General features: G+C 35.0%; 2 protein-coding genes across 2 annotated transcripts in view; both read right to left on the bottom strand.

Moving 5' to 3' along the window:
- Positions 1–1,818: 1,818 nt before the first annotated feature.
- Positions 1,819–4,742, bottom strand: LOC136809705 (tRNA-dihydrouridine(16/17) synthase [NAD(P)(+)]-like). Its single transcript, XM_067066240.1, has 3 exons — positions 4,440–4,742; positions 2,124–2,232; positions 1,819–1,877 (listed from the first exon to the last, which is right to left on the bottom strand). The coding sequence occupies exons 1-3, from the start codon at positions 4,671–4,673 to the stop codon at positions 1,819–1,821; spliced, it is 402 nt and encodes a 133-aa protein (XP_066922341.1). The 5' UTR covers positions 4,674–4,742.
- A 981-nt stretch (positions 4,743–5,723) lies between these two features.
- LOC136809706 (uncharacterized) overlaps positions 5,724–18,487 on the bottom strand; it is a 39,847-nt gene continuing 27,083 nt past the window's right edge. The window contains exons 5-13 of the mRNA XM_067066242.1: positions 16,866–16,978; positions 16,112–16,298; positions 15,608–15,752; positions 10,032–10,128; positions 9,510–9,601; positions 8,708–8,850; positions 8,092–8,132; positions 6,650–6,725; positions 5,724–6,209 (exon numbers count right to left, since the gene is read on the bottom strand). Coding sequence (XP_066922343.1) covers positions 6,004–6,209; positions 6,650–6,725; positions 8,092–8,132; positions 8,708–8,850; positions 9,510–9,601; positions 10,032–10,128; positions 15,608–15,752; positions 16,112–16,298; positions 16,866–16,978 — 1,100 coding nt within the window. The 3' untranslated portion in view covers positions 5,724–6,003. The remainder of the gene's footprint in view (positions 6,210–6,649; positions 6,726–8,091; positions 8,133–8,707; positions 8,851–9,509; positions 9,602–10,031; positions 10,129–15,607; positions 15,753–16,111; positions 16,299–16,865; positions 16,979–18,487) is intronic.

The raw sequence follows: 18,487 nt of genomic DNA on the forward strand, positions 1-18,487 counted from the left end.
TGATGAAAATTGGAGCACTTCAAGGTGTTTTTTATAGGACTGGAGATGCTAGCTAGATCATCTTCTTAATGAACCTGATAAACATTTCGATGGTTATCGATCACAAAAATGATACATTCTTTGAAAGTTTGTTCTGTAAGTGTATAATATGCACTTTATTATTATATTGAATAATTTCCGGGTTTAGTTGCACTCATAGAACAAACGGGAGCACTTTCAGGTGCTAATAATCTTTTGCTACTTTTAAAACGTACTTTAGAATTTAAAGTTAGCCTATCTCAAAGTGAGAAAATCGTTGTTGGTCTGTGCTTTCAAGATCGTGATTCAGAGCAAAAACTGTTCCTTTATGAAGACTTGTCAGCAAATTCAAATCTCAAAGTAAAAAAAACTTTAAGGCTTGCAGTGTACCGAAAGTGTTGTTTATTAGAGTGGTTGTCTTTCATTGGCCATAAAGGTTGATTTTAAGCAAGATTTTCACGGTAAATTTCTTCATAAATTTGTCGGCATTTCTTCCTTAAAAGAATACCACGTTGACTATGTGAAGGGCCTTTCCTTATTCATTCAACCTAATGACTGTATATATTCCATTGACCAGTATTTGAAAGTTAGAATATCATTATGTGAATAACTTGTGAGTATCATCTTTACCCAGTAATCCTGTTTGAAGGGATATGTTACAGGTGACTTTGAACGATTTGTGCAGCAATGGTTTTTTTTTAGTTAAGACCTTTTGTTGTTTGCTTCTGCTCAAATATACCAAGCACAATACACAATATTTTTACAAGACTAATCTTAAAAGAACATGATGTCGATTTAAGAAGCTATTCTTGAACCAATAAGTAAATGAGGTAAATAAATTAAGAATATTTTAAGAGCATAACAGGACTAAAAAAACAGCATAAGAACAGCCGATTCTCAGCCGTACTAGATAAATAAATTCATTTTTAACGTCGGAAGACTTCACCTTTCATTAAATTTGAAAACAATTTTTTGAAGCTATTTTTAGGATTTCAATATGGTGAAGTTCAAAATGGAGCAGTAGGGTTTTGTAATGGTTGGGTTTAGGTTGAGCATGATTTTCAGAGCTGAATAATCTGACTGTCCATTGCACACACTTAAAACTCAAAGAACACCCTCCCAAAAATCGATTGCCCTTTTCCAAGAATCGTATTGGATATTGCGTTCTCTCCTCTTCATCTCCAGAACACGGCAATATTCATCTTAACGTGATTTCAATGAATAAAACTATTTTCTCGATAAGAAAGTTTTAACTTCGGAATCATGTTCATATAAACATAACAACCACCACGAACTCTAAAACTGATAACTAGAATTAAAGAACTATTCAAATGATATAGTGTGTCTTTCTGAACGTGATTTCCAGAGGAATTTTAATAAAGAGGAATGTTTTTCTGAGTCATGTTTATTCATTCAGTCAAGGACCTTTAGAAACAATAAGTGGAATGGACGTTTCGTTCAAAAAAAATACATTCAGCTCAGAATATGTGTTTTTCTGGACGTGATTTTCAGAAAAAACTTTTTTTTTTATAAAGACGAGATTTCTTGTGGGTCATGTTCATTCAGTCAGTCAAAGACCTTTAGAAACGATAAGTGGAATGGACAGTTCGTTCAATAAGGTTAGAAATTTCCTAATTTGGAATCAAATAGTAGTTGACTGTATTGTTGTTGTTTTGAGGAACAGGAGCCGTCCATGACAATGTGTACAACATGTTCATGAGGGAAAATACCGTTCATTATCTCTTTGGTAAACGCCGAGTGAGCAAACATATGAGAAAAAAGTGAAAAGTAAAATAGAATTCACTTACTGATATTCTCCACTCGCTCCCACTCTTCCATTAGAAATGCACCGTAATGTCCTTAAAATGGAAAACAAAGAATGAGATGATAAAACGTCAAAAGACGGCTTCTTATGCAATGCCTGTTTAATATTCGTGATGTGAGGCACTAGAGAGTCTTCCTATAATTCTAGTGCTACCCTTTTTAGGACGAGCCCTTCTGACATGCGAGAATTGTAAGAAAACCAGTGATTTATATCATGAAAAGTTTACTCAACAAAAGCAACCCTAGAAAAAATGATCGCCTTGAAAATTACACATTTGTACCTCTCGCAGCGATAACTTGAGGGCAACCGAGATTCAAATCAACTCCATCACAATGTGGTTCTGCTAATTCACAAGCATGTGCAAATTTCTCAGGATCGTTTGCACAAAACTGAAAAAAAGATTAAAGGTCGTATTATAGTCATAAACTCAATTGACTTTTCAGAAAAGATGGGGCTTTCACATAAACTAGAGAGCTGCTTACATTTGAAGTCAATACTTTTTGACTACAGACTTCCATAAGCCTATCGATACTAATGATTTGACATGGAAAGTTTTTAATTGACTTGACATTTTCAGGCTAACTCTGATACAAGCCAAGCTAATTTTAACCTAAACTTTATTTCACACGAGAGAAATTTCTCTGAGTCTCTGAGATGGATGATCACCTGCCTGGCACGTGATAATCAGCTTGGGGCTAGACATTTGAGCAGGCTAAGGGTTAGATTTTCCCCAAAAGTGTGGGTAGAAAATGGGGTTTTTGTCAATTATCCAAAACAAGTTTTAAGAGTAGTATTTGCCCTAATAATGATTACTAACTGATTAGCACTAATCAAAAACAAGAGCTTACGATGTACAAATTTCGAGCACTTTGAAAATTAAAACAAATATGATCATATTTCATGTAAACTAAATAAGATGAACAAGGGTATGTTTCTTCAGTCTTGAGTTGAAGCGATAGTGGACAAAGACAAAAGATTGGTTACAGCCGTTTCTTACGAATTTTCAAAATTACCATGATCTAGTTGTCGATTCTAAAATTTGCGTAATGATGATTTGATGAAACAACATGGCAATATAATATTCAAAACGCAATCTGGAGATGAGTATTCCAGGAGTGATTGAGTTTGAAAGTAAGACGAAAAACTAAGTCTTAGTCCTATTTATCTACGACGGCGAACAAAAAAAGGAAAAACTATGAATAGAGAATTATACAAGGATGTGATCGCAATCATAATCATCAATAGTTCATGCATTTATATCATCGTGACAACAAAAAAAATACGAGAAAAACCACCCATGATATTCATCGTAAATCTCCTCGTAACTTATTTACTACAAGGCGTTTTCGTGCTACCGACCTACGCCGTTTTCCGGTCCGGCAACTTTAGCGAGACTGTGTGTGCATATGTGTGTGATGCATGGCGCCTGTCTTACATGGTCACATTTTACGGGATGTGTGTCAACGTGTTACTGATCGCAATCGTTCGATTTCTCGCAACCAAATATGCCTTATCTCGTAAAATCAGGCTGACTTCGACAAAGTGTAACACAATATGCTGTTTGGCGTGGTTGTACATAATCATATTATGTTTGATACCGTTTGTGCCGATGAATAGGTCAAAATCGTTGGAGAATTCAAAATGTCATTACAACCAACCGAGGGTTTGGACTATTTTCATGGTGCTTGTCAATTCTGCTCTCCCTCTAGCTCTGAATTTTGGCATTTATATATAGTAGAGGGCATTTTATTGAGCTTCAAAAAGCGCAAAAACTGGACAAAATAGCTGTTTTTGGCTGAAAAACACGGTTTTCAAGGGTTAATATCTCGAGTTAGGTACAGAAATCACCTATACTTGCAATATATCTCTAATCTTAATTTTTTGAGAGCTTTCCAAAAATATACAACAGGTCTCCGTTTTCTCGAGCTAAAATTTTCATTAATTTTTAACCCTATGATTTTTGCCTGAGACCGTCATATTTGTCCGAAAATCACACCAAAGTGTCCGAAAAAAAAATTGGAAACATAGTAATTTCGATTCCCCTACCCCTTAGCTTTCCAAAAATGTATAACAAGTGCTTCTAACAAAACAGTCAAGCGATTCCAAAAAATCGAACAAAATTCCCCCTACTAATATACATTGCTCGCAAAATGAAACGCAATAGTAGAGTGTTATTTGGAAGGCAGAAAAAACACAGTCAAGCTACAATAGATCGACTGGCTTTGAATAGAAAGTTGACAACTCTGACGGTCAAAATAACACTCCTTTATGGTATAACCTGGATACCTTCTATTGTTTACTATAAGCTTGTTACCATAGCACCTAAAATATTCAGTGACGATTTTTACGGTTCCGACACAGAAGAAATAATAACATTTGTCAACAAGTTTGTGACATTTTTGGATGCTGTTTTCGCACCTGTTTTGTTTTGTTACAGTAGTGAAGATTTCAGAAAAGCTATTTGGAAGAGGTTCTGGGTGAAAAGAAGCGCGGTAGAAAGTTATGAGCTGAAATGAAACTTAATTAAGAATTGAGGATTACACAAGGGCGCGAAGCACCTGAAATGTAGCCCAGATTACAAAAAAACATAGCATACCTGAAAAAGCAGTGGTCGATCATCAGGGCAATGTTCAATAACCAGTTTCCTGTACTTTGGATCTCTGGAAAAGATACCAGCATGCCACATCGGTGTGTAACAAAGATGCACACCCAATTCTCTTGACATTTTTCTGAAAGGTAATTCTGATTGGTCAACCATCGGTGCTAAAACATGTTTAGGTGAACCAAGAACCTCTTTGTAAAATTTGTATCCTTCGTTTTCTTCAGCCATTTTAATGTTAAGTGTGATTTATAATTGTATCTTTTTGTTGTTTTTATGATTGATATTTTTTTAGTTTAGTTTTTTACCTAGGAATAAAAATAAAATCAATAGAACAACTATGCAAATTGATTAGTTGATTTTCAAACTCAGCATCGCATTAAAAAGTGAGAAATCTCAGAGAAACATTTATGCTAAACTACAAATTAAAAAAACCATGGTAAACTATAATAGAATTATTGTATGTAACCTGATTACATTAGGTAAAATTTAATAGTATATTATCATATAGAATATAAATATCAGTGTGCGATGGATGGGCAGTGTCCTACCAGCTCAAATTTTACAAAACTTTTAAAAAATTCATTTACCTAAAAATAATTATCATAAAAATTCAAGAAAAATAGTTGTCACACTTTTAGGCGTATTGTTTATTGATGCTGCCGATATTTTATTTTATCTTGCTATATATGTAATTAATTTTCAGCGTCTTCATCTTCCTTTTCAACTCTTTGGTAGGAAAATTTGTCGGAAAAAAACCCGAAGATTTTCATCATTTAAACCGTAACCGCCGTTATTTAGACATAGCGCGTGAATAATTAAAAATAAAGACTAATTATTTTCAAAGTACGCCTTATCAATCAGGAGAAAATCAATCTACTAAGATCTTAAATTTCAATTTAAAGCTTTGCTCCTTGAAAAGAGCAAAACTTAGAGGAGTGTCCTAGCTAAAATAAAACAGTAAACTTTCAATTTTCTTAAACTCGAAGATAAAAATTCCGGCTCCTTATAAACAAGTTTGTAAATTTAATTCTTCCAAAACACCCCCCGTTTAGGCACTTCCCAGGCACTTTAGAGTAAGTGATTTTCTCTTGACCCAATGAATTGTTAATTTAACCAACCTCATTTGAATTTGCATCAGCGGTCTGAGAAATTCTTTTGCCGGGTCGGCAATATCGTACTGTGATTTGTCTCCGATTTTCAAGAAAGTAGAAATAAATAACAAAAAACAACCGATACAAATTCTTCTCACAACAAAAATACAAATATTCTTCCAAAGAAATTCTTTGATTAAATTCAATCCAATTCAACATAGTGTTGATTATGAGTTTTTTGTACCGCAATAAAAATTCGGGAATAAATCTGCACAGCGCAGATGCTCCGTTACGATTCAGCTTGACAGACATTATACTAGAGATTCGCACGGTACACCCATAGCCTCGATGAAAAGTTCGCAGTGATTGAAAACAAACCCAATCAAACTTCCAAAGGAACTATGCATTCCAAAATAGAAGGTACTTCACTTTGGTAGATGTAAAAATTAACCTTTCCGATGCTTTCATCAAGTGGCAATGATCGAATTCGGATCTTTGGCATCATTATCACTGTTTTTTTCTCCGCCGTTCCGGTTTTCGTCTACATTGACACCAGCTTTTATATATTTGTCTTGGCACGGTGCATTTTCAGCTTTTTGTTTCTGCTTTTCTGCTTCTTCTTCATCTTCTTTTTCACGTCTCAGTTTGTTGAATAAGAATTTGAATTTGTGACCTTCAAAAATAACGAAAACGATAAATAAAGGATGACATATAATAGGTCTTGTAGAAAGCAAGATGAAATTTAAGGCCAATCCCCTCTAATGGCTTTTTTTTTTATTAATAATATCTAGAATAAAGGCGAGTGGAGTAGAGCCCAAATAAACAACAAAGACGCTAGTTATAAGTTTTCAAGTTGTTTTTTAAGGCTCAGCGAACGGCAAACATGTTTAAATAAAATCACTGGTCTAGAAGTTTCATTTGCCAACCGATGGTCATAACAGCATTACATTGCTAAAGATCTGCCAGTTTAGAATCTCAACTCCACTGGAGCTATACTATGTTTTGTCATTTGGCGGAGTAAAACCCTGATTTTTAGATCCATTTCCCTCTTGAATAGATCGTCTAGAAACTACAATAAACCAGTATGAAGTAAACAAAAAAATGAAAACGTACCTGAACAATCGAGTACTTTGATAGCGGTCATATCTTTACAACAAGCTTTACATAAATTGTGTTCACATTTCTTGCCCTGTAAAATAACAAGATTAAATAATTGCATGCGATTGAAAATTAATTCCCCAAGCCAATGCATATCTCCATTACAAACGTAATGGCAACCTAGACAGTAAAGTAGGACCAATTTAGACGAAAGGTGTAAAAACAAGCTACATGCTGAATGGACCTACCTGAAGATTGATGTAATACGACAATTAAAAAAATTGAAACAATAGTATAGTTCATGGCATTTTCAAATCATGGTTCGTTTTGTGATGATACATTAAAATTAAACTAGCCCTCGGTCTGTAAAATGCCAATAAATCAGGTGACGATATGAAAACAATAAAATCTTAATTTGCATTATCATCAGTATCTATAGAAAATAGAAAAAAAGTTGAACTTGTTTCTAAGATCCCAAATAAATTTCTGTAAATTTTGTAAATACACGAATGAGACCTGCAAATAATTCGAACTACCGACGCTGCTAATTGACAGGTGGAATTATTGATGATTGTGAGAATATTGTGTACCCGGACTGGTACAGATAAAGAGTTTGTAATCTTACGAACTGTTCTTATAACAGACAATATAAAATTTCCATCAGCTTTTTAATTTGACGCTCCTTCGTATATTAATTTCCTTTGTTTGTATATAGCATATTCCCAAATGACATTTTCTCTACGTTTTCTTTATACTAGGATAATTAATTTTAATTATTAGGCAATTATTTCATGCCATACTATCTCCGATTCTTTCACGCTTGGGACTTCTGAATTCATTCTAATTTTGATTTGATTGGAGAAGGTTGTTTTTGACATGAGTTGACTTCCTCAAGAAATTCAGTGGAAATTTATCGTTTTCGTATGGCAAAGTATCTTGTATCCAGTTTCTTGTTGTAGTGATTACTCGCCTTTAGTTCTCACTACCTTTCTGGTCAGCATCTCACTCGTGGCCAGCTGGTGAGTTTTTCTGCTGTTTTCATTTGTTCTTTTTCATAGGCTTAGGGTAGGTTTTTGTCTGGCCTCTGGTCTTCTCTGTTTGGCCTCGTTTTTCTCTTTCTTTTTGGCATTTTTCTGTTTTATACATTTTTAGGTTAAGTTAAGTTAGGATTTAAGTTCTAGAATTTTCTGTTAGTTTGTCATTCATTTTTCTCATATTTATCTCAGTTTAATCATTTCCGTTTATCAGTCAATTAGTCAAATTTTCTCTAATTAGGATCAAATTTTGTCTTGTCAAATATTTATGAATTTTCGTTTTTCTTTCTTCATTTAGTTTGAATATATCATATCTCGACCCTCTCGCGTCAAGATTATTTCGGACACACCCCAGGTGCGATGCACTAGGCCCACAGAGTTGTGTGTTTCAAATGAAGAAATGTCAAAACATATTTAACTTACCCAGGGGTTGTTCTTGCAAGTCACGCATAGCGGCCATTTGTCTTTGGAACTATGAAGCAAGGAAAGAATACTTGATCCTTACAAACTTATCTCTTGTACTTGCACGATTTAGAAATTTTCATTCGACGCACTATATCTCTGAAGGTCGGGAAGATTTCTCAACATCGGGAAGGCTTGGATAACGGAATTTCGCCCGACTGTCTCATAGATTTTGCAGTGGGAGGCCTGAACTCTAGCCCTCGTTTTCGGGTGTTAGTTGGTCCAATCGAAATATTTTCAGGCTTATTCACAAGGGCAGTTCAGCCCGACCGGGAATACGAAACATCAGGTAGACTATCATTCCTCTCATGGGAAATTGGGCCACTGACATCAAAACGTTTCGATTGACTTTACCAATTCTATGAAATGTCGTCAGGACATCAATCAGATGTATATGGTTCTAGATTCTAAGCCGTTTTTAATGAAATCTTCTATTTTGAGCTCTCATAAAGAAAGAAAGCAGAGAAAAACACCGAGCTAAACAAAGGCGTACGGATTAAAGAATGTTTGACATCGAAATATTTTTCATAGTAGCGAAAAAAGCAAAAAAATCAAAAGTCAAAAAGAATTGACGTACCTTTAGGGAATAAGCCTTTGCCGTGCTGTTGGTGTTTTTCACGTATAGCTTTTCGTTTGGAGGGCGGTTTTATTTTTGCTTTTGCTTTCACTTCTTCACCGCCCTCTTCGAGTGGTCTTTTCTCGCCCGATGTTGTTTTTGGTCTAAGTGAGGTAGAGAAGCGAAAGTTTTGTGGATTTAAGGACACGATTTTTTTGGGAATTTACGACACATCTCCTGAAATAACTTGCTAGTTAATTGAAACCATCCTAACATTCTGAATACAAAATTTTAACAACAGTTTCTAAATATGTTGCTCAAACGAAATGATTGACACCCCTCAAACGGTAACTAGGAAATAAAAACCACCCCTTTGAAGCTGCAAAGAGAATGGGTTCAAGTGAACCAGGGCCTCGCTTCCAGTAAAAGACAACCAGGAGAGTTTTGTCTCATCGAGCCAATTCTTGTTGATATGGGATTAAACTTAAATGTCAAATGTAGAGTCTAAAACTGTTCCGAGAACTGTTTAACTGTTTATATTTTTGGAAAGTTCAAATTGTCATTTCTCGATTTTGAAAAAGAGTTAGGCAAAAACATTTGAAGGTCTTTCTCAGGAGCACGGAAAGAATCTAATAGCGAAAGGATCTCAAACTCAAACCATCTGGTTATACCTTCTATCAGGGTATTGGAAAATATTAGCTCTCAATAACTGTGGGTGTGGTGCGACCTACAAAGGACAAACACCTGAAATTATATAACGTTAGTAAATAGAAACCATCTCTAGCATTTCATACAAAATTTCCTACACCTAGTTTCTACTTACGGTGGTCTAACGTACGGTTGACATCTCCAAAAGGGAAGTTGACCGATCTCCTCACTGTCTTTACCCTCCTCTATTTCTTTGTCCGCGATCGCCTACAAATGGAATGGATTATGGTTAGGTACTTAATAGACGGGGAATGGTAAATGATCAAAAAACTGGTTTGGAAACTGTACTGAAATAGTATTTTTGAAATAAGCAGCCGTAGCATGAAGGTAAAACTTATGGGCAAGCTTGTGGCCTTGACCCCCAGCCAGGTCAAAGGAAAGATTTACAAAATGGTACTTAATGCCTCCTTTCTCTCACATGCTCAGCAACTAAAGAGGGAGTGGCATACTAAAGAACTGGGAGTCATCGGGTCATCATTAATTTAAAGGGCAATTAAATATCAAAATTTATAAACAGGATGGATCCACTTCGTCGAATCTTCCAGAGCAAAGATAAACATGAAAGTAAATTTGAATCAGTCACAGTTGGAAGAAGAGGTTTCACGATCAAAAATATAATCTGTCTCTCTTCTCTCACCTTGGCTTTTTCTTTGATCGTATCCGATATTTTGCACATATCTTCGAATTTCTTTACCTTACCAAGCGGATGTCGCAGTTCTGGGAAATTATCCAAACTGAAAGCAGAGTAAAGCAAAGTATTAGAAAACAGTAAAATTTTCTTTTTAATCTAAACACCCCTGTGTCACAGACCCGCTGGGACCCAAGCAAAAGTTTCCTCCCCGGTGGGAAAATACCCTGGAAATTCAGCCCCAGTGGGAATTTGACTTTGATTTCATCCCCATTCAAGATCAAATGTTTAAAAATTGCACTCCGAAACCATCCCCACTGGATTATTTAACCTTAGAATATTAAAATTGTTATCCCCATTGAGATTTCAAAAGGAATTTTTATTCCCTCTGAGGAAAAGGTTCCACCGGAGCTGTGAGACAAGGGTGTATTTAAGATTCCTGAGTGTGAAAAGTTGCAAGATGCTTTATCTTATAGCCCTCAAAAATTGACAAGAGAGTTGATGCACTCATGGTAGAGAAAAGTTGCAAGATGCTTTTTTTATAGCCTTCAACAATTGACAAGAGAGTTGATGCACTCATGGTAGAGAAAAGTTGTAAGATGCTTTTTTTATAGCCTTCAAAAATTGACAAGAGAGTTGATGCACTCATGGTAGAGAAAAGTTGTAAGATGCTTTTTTTATAGCCTTCAAAAATTGACAAGAGAGTTGATGCACTCATGGTAGAGAACAATGAGGTACAAAAATGCTGAAACAATATGATTTTTAAAAAGAAAATTTTAAGAAGAATCGTGAGCCTGAAATCACGGAATTGAGGTTCAAAGAAGTGAACACCGGCTACAACGCTACAACTAGACGATGTTATCGTCCGTTACAGTGATAGTCACTGACCTTTATATAACCCTGGACCAAACAATATCTGCCATCTTTGATTGGAGTTTTTTTAGAATTGGTACCCAAGGAGAAGCCATTGCAATGTTAAAAATTAACGTCTAAGGCCGCTACATCATCAAAAGAATTTGAGGAAAAGTAGACCTAGCGCTCTCGATGCATTTACACCGCTATCGAGTAGTGCCGACATTAGGGTACCACTTTTCAAAAAACTCCGATCAAAGATTTTGCTTGACTGGGATTGAGAAGCTTTGTCCAGGGTTATATAAAGGTCAGTGGTGATAGTAAAGACGGGAAAAGATGGCGGTAGGGTGTTATGGCGGTATACGGAAAAAATCGGAGGGAAAATTTCGACAAAGAAACTCTACTGACTGTAAACTCTTTTTGGCAAAAAAACTCGTTTGCGAATTTTCTTCGGATTTGGGCTTATTTCTTAGATAGTGATTTGTCTTATACTATAGCATAGTCTAAGCTACAACATCTCAATATTGCAAATTTGAAATGTAAAAAAAAATAGAAACAACTGACTGAGCTTCAACAAAAATTTATTACGATGAAGGTACTTGCATATAGTATAACCCCCTCAGATAAGGCCGAAACGTTTGGAACAAATTTTGCGTTTTCACAAAAGCTTCGATGGGATCAATTTATAATGATCCGTCGTGATTTCATGGTACAGAGGTTCTCACTCGAGGTTAAGTATCGATGGGCAAGTGCAGACGAGATTCGTGCAGTCCTTGTTCGCAATATATTGCTATATCATACATAAATATCTTAAACATTGCTTTAGAAGAAGAACTCAATCGATGTGGGACATGATTGCAAAATCAGTCAACTCTCTCTAATTCGAATCCCTATTAATCTTATATTAATCTTTCTGTAATTCGAACATTAATCGCCTCAGCTGGAAAGTTATCCAAAAATACACTCGGTAATTCGAACCTTTATATAATTCGATGAAAATTCTTGGTCCCATGAGGCCTTATCCTCAAATGGTCCTTATTTTCGGTAGGTTCTATTTTAGTCGACCGTTAATCAAACGAAGGTTTAATGAAAAAATATATAAATTACTTTTATTTTAATCATGTGTAATGTGAAAAGTTTTTCAATAAATTGCATACAGCCTTTCAACGTGAATTCACCCAAAAAAAAATTGGTGATATATGTGCGAGGTGCTTTTTTAAAAAACAATTTTATCATATCTGTACATAAAAGTCGACAGTGTGTGTCATATAATTTAATGAAATTAAATAAAACAAGCAACATGCTGAATGGAACTACCTAATGATTAACATCAGATGAAAATAAGAAAAAAGTGACAAAAATTGTACAAAAATTCAGAATGGAAAAATAAAGCTTGTGTGTTGAATAATGTAAAATGGTAAAAAGGAATGTCCCCAAATACGAAAATCACTTAAACCATTCAGACCCAAAAAACCTTTTAAGCTGTTTTTGGCCCAAATTTGCCCAAAAAAAATTCCTTAAAAATCTGGCTCCGTCACATTTTGGGCATTGTCATTTTGCATCATTGTGCAAAAAATCAGAAAAAAATTATGAGTCAACATTGAGAAAAGCAATATTTTCTTATTTGGTTAAAGGGAATTTCCCCAAAATACGAAAATCCGTCTTTTAAGGCGAATAAGAATTTTCCAGGAAAAAACAATTCAGCCATTCTTTAAAGAATCTTGCCCTCCATCTTTGTACAAAAAATCAGAAAAAAGTAATGACAGAATTTTGCACAAAGTCCAAAAAACCCTATTTTTAGGTAGTTTTTGGCCCAAATTTTCCCAAATATATTTTTTTTCGAAAATCGGGCTCCAACACATTTTAGGCATTGCCATTTTGCATCATTGTGCAAAAAATCAGAAAAAAATAACTAGTCAACATTGAGAAAAGCTATATTTTCTTATTTGGTTAAAGGGAATTTCCCCCAAAATACGAAAATCCGTTTTTTAAGGCGAATAAGAATTTTCCGGGAAAAACCACTTCAGCCATTCTTGCCCTCCATCTTTGTACAAAAAATCAGAAAAAAGTAATGACAGGATTTTGCACAAAGTCCAAAAAAACCTATTTTTAGGTAGTTTTTGGCCCAAATTTGCCCAAATAAATTTTTTCTCAAAAATCGGACTCCGTCACGTTCTGGGCATTGCCATTTTGCATCATTGTGCAAAAAATCAGAAAAAACTAATGAGCCAATCCTGAGAAAAGCTGGTAACAGACGGACATGGGTTAATTTATAGAACATCCACCGGGGCACCCGGCGGTAGGTCCAAAAATTCAAATTATAATTTTACGAATATGAAATAACACATTACCTAATTACACAATAGGTATGTTTTCTTTCAAAAAACTGCATGTATAACAATCCTAGTGTGGGACCGTTTTTACAAAAATTTAACTAATCCGTTGTCTCATAAGTTTTAAAAGTCAGCTTCACATATTTGAAGATTTTTTTTGTGATCGTTTACAATGGCTTCGAGATGCATACATATTCACGAGAAACAGCATTAAACTGTGAAACATTGGTTACTGACTGTTCGGATCAAATCATTTACATTATAACATGTTTACTGTGGAAATCTTGTCAATTTGTTCTTGGTTCGGACATGTGGCTTTTATAATCATTAATTAAATTTGCTTAGTTCGGTTTTAACATCAAATAAACTTCTTGGATCTTTTTCACGCTAGCAGAACAAACAGCAAATTCACCAAGCTTCGTCAAATTTTTCTTCACGACGGAAAAGCCTCTTTTTATAACTTTTGTAATGAAATCCATCCGAGACAGAATAACAATATTGTACAGAAAGGTCTCTAATTTGTCCTTAGTTTGGACCTGTAGCTTTTAACATCAATTGAATTTCCTGAATCGCGTCACTGTCGACGTACGTCCTCCAGCGGAGAAAATTGGGATGGTTCGGGTCAAGGTACATACAATCATTTAACCAGAACGGACCGTGGCCGCGTGTAATACAAGACGATCCGTAACTTCGATCAGGTGTATGGAATTTCTTTCCGTTCAGGTTTTGTGGACCCGTCAAAGATTCTATCCCGGCCAGTAGAGTTTCATTGAAATGAAGAGTATAATCTTGACTTTCGTTATTGATGTAAAATTCACCGTATCTTGAGATGAGAGTCTCACCTGTGTATGCTTCAGCGTGCACCAAAAAATCATGCTTCGCAGAGATACTCATTTCATGGATAAAATCGTTTCCTAGCCAAAATTCTCGATGTGGGTCACCAAAGCCTACTTTATAATCATTCCAAGAGCGTTGGAAATCTAAGTGGCGAGGCTGATATCGTCGTTGGAAAACAATCCAACCTCCGCCCTCAATATCCATGTTGCATCTGATATCTTTCAAAAAACGCCCCATCCAGTTCACCTTGTAAACACCCGACGCCCTCGCTCCAATACTGTACCAATCTTTACAATCCCTCGCATTGATGAAGTAGCGAATTCGAAAAGAAACCCTGACCAGATCTTCACGCATGGTAGCGCTATCGTAAAATTGACATTCATATTGATTACTGGATGTTTGTTTGATGGTGTATGAATGACATTTACGAGTGGTACCACAGACACTTATACATTGTTCTTTGAACTTGGATGAAAATGTGAAGTAAGGGTCTTTAGAAGGATGACCATTAGATGTAATGAGGTGATATTGGTTAGGTGAAGTATTTGTAATCAACAGCAAAATGATAAACAAAGAAAGATGATAACATTTCTTCATTTTTTCTTGAATCAACTCCTCAATTTTCATTAGGAATACTCATACGGATATACAGAGCCTCCCAAAATTATTTTTAAGATTTTCAATTTTGAAATTTAAATTATCAATAGAGAAACTTGCCGCAAAAAAGAATTTAATAATGAATTTGTCATTGAAATGTTTCTATGGTAACGGAAATGATAATGAAAACAAACACGCTATGTGATTTATTAATTAATTTGAAGTCAAATATGAAATAATTTCTTTTCAATAAACGGAACAATTTCAAATCTTGTTTGGCTCGTGTTTCGTGTGGTTTTGAATTTGGAGTCACCACGGGGTCACTACACAAGAAATTTAGAAACACCGCTCAATTGGGCTGCATTTGTTGCCAATATATCGTAAATAGAATATCAATAATTCAACATTTATTAAGAAAATCGATAGGGGGTAACTAGCTTTGGAGAAAATCAGACACGAATGTGGTCAGTATTATTTTTGAATTTCGCAAACTCTCGATTCGTTGAACGAACTTTTAATCGATTAAAAAAAATACTTTATTAGTTGTCGACTTCTATATTTGGGTAAGGTAATCAGGGAAGGGGTCATCCAATCAACTTGTTTTTGCTTGAAACTTCATTTATAGTTTAGGAACACAAATTCATACCGTGATATTTTATGGTCTTTCATTTGGAATTTCTTTTCTAATATCCTTTTTATGGTGGTTTGTAAATTAAATTAAAGTCATCGGAAAGAAAATTGCCCCGATAGGGGTTCTAAGCTTTTTCTATTAATAGCACACTTATTTCCAGATGTGACGTATTAGGACCTGTCAAGAGCCTTATCAAATTTCAGGCGTAAACTATTTCATCTGCGTTGAGCTAATCCGAAAACCGCAAAATCTACGAAATTTAGTCCTTGAAAAAAAATATTCCATTGAAATAATTGTTCAAACGAGAGAAAAATAATTTTGAGTTTTGAACATACCACTTTTGCCACATGCGAAATAAATGTCCTCTCACATAACTCAAATTGGTCGGATATTGATTGCAGTATGCTAAGTATTTATCCACCATCTCCCATGCAGGCGGTTGCCGCCCTGTGAATATGGCGGGATTGTATAATGCACCCTCTAAAAAGTGAAAAAAAAAACATTGTCTGAATAGCCTCATATAACTGATGGAATTACTTCTAACACCTACGTGAATACTGTCGAACGTGCTAACCGCACTGGCTCAACATCAGTACCTTGCAGGTCCGACTGTAAAATTGATAAAAATCAAAAAAATTCAAACAATTTCCTATTTAGTCAATAACGCCACCATGTTTTCCCTTTATTTTTTTTTAGAGACTTTCATTTCAAAACAAAGTTATCTAAACGTAAATAAAAACACATCCCTGCAAACATTAGATTTCCAGGTTTGTAATGATTCCTCCTGCAGTTGAGCGTATTTATGGTTAAAAACCTGATAAGAGAGAAAGAAGACCGACCTGCACTCATCACAGCATCCACTTTTGTATACTCTATACATTTTTCGACGTCCCGCAAATACTGGATGTTTCCGTTAGCAAATACGGGCACGGAAACAGCCTCCTTGACCGCTTTGATGTGATCCCAACTTGCAATACCGGTGAGCGGGCCTCGTTGTTCGCGACGTCGTCCATGAACTGTGATGATCTGAGAAAAGCGAAAGTTTAGGTAATAGGGCATTCTGTACTTCGTTAGCTCTGATAATGCGGGTATATATGATGTGGTCTGGTCTGTGTACCGTGTTTATTTTATGTGCACAGTGATCGTAGCTGTAGGACTATTTATCTCCGGCCAAAACCTGTTCCCTTTCTCTTTAGGTCTATCAATAAGGAGCCGAATGGTCAGTGTGCGAGCGCTTAAATCAAAGGCCCGCTCCTTCAAATATTCCGTTCAGTTCTTAGATAGCCTAGATCCCATGAAAGTAATCGCAAGACTGTCAAAAAATCCGAGACTACACAAAAAATGTCTATTCTGTTTGTATGTCTATAGTTAGTTCAGTAGAAAACTATAGTAGTACTTTCCAGCTGGCGAGCAAAATCTCCAAAGTTCCACAAATTAATTCCGTCATCGAGAGATTGTATTTATTTTCTCTCAACTAGTTAGAAAGTAAAGTATATAGCAGGATATCAATGGTCATGCTTTTTTCTTGTACTATTGTGAATGAATCTGAGCACCAAATGTCAACATTTATTACAGACTCTCCAATCTTCTTACCTTAGCCCCCGCTCGTTCCAATCTTTTTGCATATTCGACAGTCTTTTCGATACTTTCATAAACACGTATTTTACAGGTGATAGGTTTCTTGATTCGCGCACAGGCTGTCTGTACTGAAGAAAGAAGGAAAGAAATAATATTATTTCGAAATTATGAAAGTAGAGCATCAAATGCATCAAAATTCCAGGACATACGCTGGTCAAAGTTCTTTCCCGATATTTGCCGTTATTGAGTTACACGAAAACTGAAAAACAAAATATGAATTCATATATATAGCCAGAGAGTGGCAAAAATTGTTTTACGAAATTTTAATACAAATGCCATTTCCTTATGATTATATGGGACACCTCCAGCTAGCTCGGTTTAATGGGATCAAATCCTTTTTTGAAGTCACGTGATATATTTTCAGTTTCTTCGTTCACCAAAGCAGTTGCAATGTAACGTCTTCGATAACATTTTTGAATCCCATTGCCGTGTGACCCGTTTATATTTAATATCAATATTGGGATCCTTCCCAAATTAAGTTAGATAACAGGAAGGTGGGCTTGCCCAGCTCTCTGAAAGCCTGCCACCATATGAACAGTTACTTATAGTACCAACGTCACTTAAATAAAACTGACGTCAAATAAAACAAATATTGAAAATATCAAATCATAAAAAAGGCAAAAAAAGACGTTTGGTGAAGATAGAAGGAGAAAGGGATTTGTTGGGCTTTGCTTGGGAAATAAGAGGTACACTTAAAGAAAGGTATATTTCATACATTTGCGGATTCAAAAAATAGCACAACAATTGGTATAGTGTTAATTAAGCAATTCTTAATAAATCTTTGTCTATTTTCTTTTAAGTCTCTAGTCTCCCAAGTTGTCTGTATTTCAAATTTAAATCACTATATTTCTAGCACTTCATATTTAGCCATTTTTCAAGCAATCGAGTTTTTTTTACCTTCAATAGCTGATCATGATCTCACTTCTTTTTTTTCACAAGCTTATTTTCAAGCATCAATCTCACATTCAACAACACTACTTTTGCTCTTCTTTTGTTCCGACAAATAATTATTGTTTAAGATAAATTTTTATTTTATTGATTTTTAATTTATTTCATATTTCTCAATCCAATTCTGATGAATACTGTCTGATACTATGCTTAGTCTCCACCATTTAGAATTTCTCCGAGTTTTGAGCCTTGCCTGCAGAGTTATATCTTTCAGAAGTGAATAGGCCTCACTGAAGAGATATATAGCTCTGTATTTCAACTTGCCCAGAAAGGACAGTAGTACAATTTTATCCAAGCTTCAATTTATGATTTTTATCTCAATCGAGAGAATAAACTTTTGGTCGTAAGTATATTTTTGCAAATTGAAAATTATATATACATAGTAATTTATTTATTTATTTAGTTTACTTATTATAAATAGGACGAATAGCCATTGAGATATATGGAAGTGCCTGAAATACAATTAATTAAAAAAAAAATTAAATCAATTATACTGTAAACTAATTAAGAAACATTCAAAAAGAAATGTCCCATCATTGAGATTTTTATCCTTCAAACGATCCTTAAATTTAGAAGAATTATTTTTTTTTATTTTTTTTTTTTTTTTTATTATTAATTGTCTTTCAGGC

This window comes from Clytia hemisphaerica, unplaced genomic scaffold (assembly GCF_902728285.1).
Source record: "Clytia hemisphaerica strain Z4C2 unplaced genomic scaffold, Clytia hemisphaerica genome assembly, whole genome shotgun sequence".
Taxonomy (NCBI): Eukaryota; Metazoa; Cnidaria; class Hydrozoa; order Leptothecata; family Clytiidae; genus Clytia; species Clytia hemisphaerica.